A 4,713-nucleotide genomic window follows, 5' to 3' on the forward strand; every position below is an offset into this window, starting at 1 on the left:
CCAGCGGGGCGCGCCGTCCGCCCTGAAGACAAGGCGAAGGGGTTCGGGGAAGGCTGCAGGAGTCGCGATCCCCCAGCGCTAAGGACTGGAGGGGGCAGTTCTGGGACCCATTGTTCCTCCTCTGGGCTCCATTCCGCTTTGCAGAAATCCAGAATCCTCCTCCAATCTGATGCTCATTCCTCCTCCCCCCCCCCCATCCCAAAGGACAGATCCAAGACCCCCTCCCCCAAGCATCTTATATTTAAATTATATTTCCCGGGGCTGGTTGGGTCGGGGCGCTTAGGGAGAAAGCAGTGATTTTAGCAGGACAAAGTGCATCCCGCCGGGGCCGCGGCGCGGCTGTGGGAGACAGACTGCCTGCACTTTCTTTGTCTAGGGCGCCGGCCCATCGCGCGGTTCTTCCTCCTCCCTAAGGCTCCCCGGCGCCGCGGATCCCGCTCCCGCACGCGCTCTCGCTGCTGGGCGGTGGCCCGTGACTCCCTCCCCCAGCTCCCTATCCCTGCGGGACCCACCTTGCCGCCCCACGATCTCGGCGACATGCTCGGAACTGGGCACTGGCACGCACTCGGTCATGTTCACGCTCTTCTTGCGCGGCTCGCTGTCGTAGAGAGAGGCGCCCTCGTCACTGTCCAGCCCCAGCAGCGAAAGCTGATCGAGCGCGAGCTGCAGGGCTCTTTGGTCATCCAGGGTCTCTCCCCCGCCGCTGCTGCTGCCGCCTCCCCCGCCGCCGCCTCCCCCTCCGCCGCCGCTGCCGTTGCGCTCCAGGTCTGCAAACAGCGAGCTGGGCATCGCTCGGCCGTGCGCGCCGCGCCCCCACCGGCCCTCGACTCGGCGGCGAGAAGCTACGACCACAAAGGCAGCCGGGAAGCGGGTGGTCAGGAGTGGGGAGGCCGGCCGGCTGCGGAGGGCTCCGTTGCTCCTTTCTCCGTGCCGGGAGGAGTGGGTCGCTCCGTGCGGTCCGCACCAGGCAGTGGCTGCAGGAGCCCCCGCCTGGGTCCCCACCCCAGATCTGCTGGCGGGTGGGGTGGGGGCAGAGCTCGAGCGGCGGCCGCGCGTGCCCCCCGACTGCCCGGTTGGCTGGCCACAATGCCGAGCGAGAAGCGAGCAGGCGAGCGACTGCAGCGTTTCTTTAAGGAGCCCCTCCCCGGCTCCTCCACTCCCGCCCGCCCTCACTCAGCGCTTTTTCCTCCTCTCCTCCCCGCCTCTTGACTGAGCCTCTGCAGCCAGACGGCTCCGGAGGGGGACGAGGGAGGCGCAACGTCACCGGCGAGAGCTGACACTACAATGCTACTGACACTATCGCTGGGGTAGGCGATTGGCGCGCGCCGGTCCGGGGGCGGGCGGAGGCCGCGGGCTGAGCGAGCGAAGAACTACCCCCACCCCTCGCCTCCCCAGCGCTCGCCGCAGCCCGCCCCGTCCTCCTCCCGGCCGCGCCCCTCCCCCGCCGCCGCTAACGCCTCTCTTTGTTGTCTAATGCGGGACCGGCAGGCTCGGGACACTTGTTTGTACCTATCAGCCGAGGACAATCACTGTCTCCAGGTTTCCTCCCTCGCCCGACTGAGAAAAAAACACGCGCCCAACTCTGATGCTAGGGGCCCAGCTCTAAGAGAGCAGTCCTTACAAAGTCCCGTTAGTGCCCCCAAATATGAGCAACCCCTGGAGCCAAAGGTGCGACTGGGAGAAGGGTCCACTGTCTGCCCAAAAGGACGGTCCAAGCCCTCGGACGCGGAAAGCGGGACTCGATGACCTGGGGCGCACGAACAAAGTGGCTCCCGGCGCGGGCTGCCCACCTGCACGGGAGCGCAGGAGACACAAAGGCACACGCCCGCCCTCACCGCCACCCCGCGCGCGCGCCCGCGCCTGCATTTCTGTCCCCTTGGGCTGCACTTCGCCCAACTGGCCCTGAAACTGCGAATAAGAAACGGCCAGAAGCCGGCTGCAGCGCGAACCTCGCCGGCCCAGCCGCCAGTGACCTCTGGAATGCACGGAGCCGGGGTCCTGCACAAGCCCAGCCCGCCTGCCGAGACGCCGAGGGCAAGACACGCGCACGAGCGTCGCGCAACCACCGCGGGGACGCTGGCCACAGCGCTAGCGGGCGGCGCGAGTGAGCGCGCCCGCTGCTCCTCCACCCTCCCTCCCGGCTGGGCATGCGCCGTGCGCTCGAGGAGCCGGCGGGCCCTTTAAGGCAAGCGCGGCGGAGCGCGCGGCGGCCCCGCCCGCGGCCCCGCCCCGAAGGGAGGAGTGCGCTCCAGGCCCGGCCGCTCTTTGTGCGCTTCTCAGGGTGGGGGCGGTGGCGGAGGGAGGGTGCGACGGGACCGGCCGGCGGGCGGGGCGCGCCGCGAGGCCGACAAGGATGATGAGCTGCGCCCCCTTCTGGATCTTCCGAGGGCAGCCTCCGAGAGCGAGAGAGAAGAAAGGAGGCTTTGAGGGGCGCTGCCCGCACACTGGCGTCCCTCTGCTCGCGTCCCCCTCGGCCACCGACCCGGGCGGACACCCCTCGGGCCCCAAGCGCGCTCCTCTCCTTTGTCCTGGGCGCTGCCTGGCTCGCCGCAGCCGCTGCGCCCCGCCACGGGCCGTTCCGCAGAACGGCGGGAGTTGCGTTCCGCCGAGACGGCAGCGTCCGCGCAGCGGGACGCCTGCGAGGACAATGAAGCCATGTGGCCTCAGTCGCAGACGGGCTGACTCGGGAGACCTCGTGGTGCCGCGAGGCGATCCTGGGGCTTGGAGGCAGAGGCTCCCCCAAGCGCCCCCTGCGTGACCTGCGGAGAGAGAGCGAGCGCCCAGGGCCTGGATTTCTCATCCGTAAAATGGCAAACAGTAATACTCGTCCTACCCACCATCTGGGTTGTTCTGAGGATTAAATATGACAATAGAGGTTAGCGCCCTTTGTTATCAGTAGACTGGCAAAAGCCTTCACTTTTGAGAACACTAGGGTGATCCCTTTCATACTGGTTCATCTGGCGCTGTCTTGGGGCAGAGGTGCTGATTATTTCCATAGGGAAATGAGGCTTAGAAGCCACTTAGAGTGGTTATTTCCTCAGGGTGGTTACGTCAGCTTCCCTGAGCGGGCTGTGTGTGTGTCTTTCTTGAAAGGGAATGCTCAGTTTGGGGCTGGGGGAGCGGAGATGGTGCCAGTCCTCCGTGGAAGCCACCAGCCAGAGCTCCAAGGGGGAAGTCCTGTAATTTTTCACTCTGTTTATGGACTCGAGTCCAGCTAATTTGGGAATGAGGAGGGAGCGCCCTCGAGGATTCCTGCGGGAGACGGAGGGGCTCCCAATAAAGCGTCTTGGCTGGGGGAGACCACGGATGAGTCCCGGCCTGGTGCCCCTCACTCAGAGCCTGCAAACACTGAGGCAGAGAGGAAAACCACTAGGAAGGCCGGAGCGTTTCTATCTTGCCAATGCAACTGACGAGTGTCTGGCCTCTCAGCTTTGTTTCTAGGAATTTAATGGTTTCCAGATTGAGCCACCTGAGGTTTCTTTTTTTAGATAACAAACATAATAAGGTAAAGTTGTTCCTCCGCTTCCATGATGTTGAGGCATGTGCGCAGGTAAATGGGGTGTAGAGGAGTGCGCTTCCCCTGGGGTTGCTTGTGCTAGGGAGTTCTGCCACAGCTATTTTCAGGCCTGCCATAGCACCTTCCCCTCCTACCTGTGGTGTTAGAATTTCAGATGGGTTAATTCAGAAATTCGTTTACATTTACAGGGTTAGATGGTTCAGAGATAAGGTTCCTGGGGTCCCTGGGTCATTACCAGGGAGATGAATGCAACACTTCTCCAAAGTGACGTGCTTAATGTCTTTCTTACCTGCTATATCATGAAGGGGGGGAAACTAACTGCATCTGTAACAGTTCCGGATGCAAAATAGAGACCAAGTATTTGTTAAATAAAATCGCGCATCTTAGGATAAGCTGAAACTCTGCCCACAGGAATTCATGGAAAGCTGCCATCCTGCGATGCCCAGGATATTCCACGTAGCCCAGGTCACAGTAAAATCTATATAGAGATCAGCAGGGTCCTCTGAAGGCACCCAGGAAATCGGAGACCCTGCTGAGAGTCTAGTGTGGTGGATGGAGCTATGCCATCTGGCACATCTGTTCCAGTCTCAGCTCTACCTCGGTGGTTCTTGTCTGTAAAAAGAGGCCAGTAACCAGCCGCCTACCTACCTCATAGGGTCGTTTTAGTGAGATGGGTAATGTCTTAGTCATCTAGTGCTGCTATAACAGAAATACCACAAGTGGATGGCTTTAACAAAGAGAAAGTTATTTCTTCACAGTGAAGTAGGCTAAAAGTCCAAATTCAGGGCATCTGCTCCGGGGAAGGCTTTCTCTCTCTGTCTGCCTTCTTATCAGTCTTCCCCCGGACTAGGAGCTTCTCTGCTCAGGAAGCCGAGGTCCAAAGGACACGCTCTGCTCCGACACTGCTTTCTTGGCAGTATGAGGCCCCCCTGTCTTTCTGCTCGCTTCTCTCTTTTATAGCTCAAGAGATTGCCTCCAGACACAATCCAATCTTGTAGATTAAGTACTGCCTCACTAACACAACTGCTGTCCACCCTCCCTCATTAACATCATAGAGGCAAGATTTACAGGGTATAGGAAAATCGCACAATACCAGAAATCATGGCCCAGCCAAACTGATACACACATTTTGGGGGGGACATAATTCAACCCATGACAGGTAATGATGGTGAAAGGTAACTCTTCATAAATTACAA

The 4,713-nt window shown here is 60.8% G+C and overlaps 1 protein-coding gene across 1 annotated transcript in view; it reads right to left on the minus strand.

Annotated features, from left to right (window-relative positions):
- Nucleotides 1-1,211, minus strand: part of MEX3B (mex-3 RNA binding family member B) — a 3,597-nt gene extending 2,386 nt beyond the window's left edge. The window contains exon 1 of the mRNA XM_004387507.2: nucleotides 513-1,211. Coding sequence (XP_004387564.1) covers nucleotides 513-789 — 277 coding nt within the window. The 5' untranslated portion in view covers nucleotides 790-1,211. The remainder of the gene's footprint in view (nucleotides 1-512) is intronic.
- Between the last annotated feature and the right edge of the window lie 3,502 nt (nucleotides 1,212-4,713).

The sequence above is a fragment of the Trichechus manatus genome, unplaced genomic scaffold (assembly GCF_000243295.1).
Source record: "Trichechus manatus latirostris isolate Lorelei unplaced genomic scaffold, TriManLat1.0 scaffold00186, whole genome shotgun sequence".
NCBI lineage: Eukaryota > Metazoa > Chordata > Mammalia > Sirenia > Trichechidae > Trichechus > Trichechus manatus.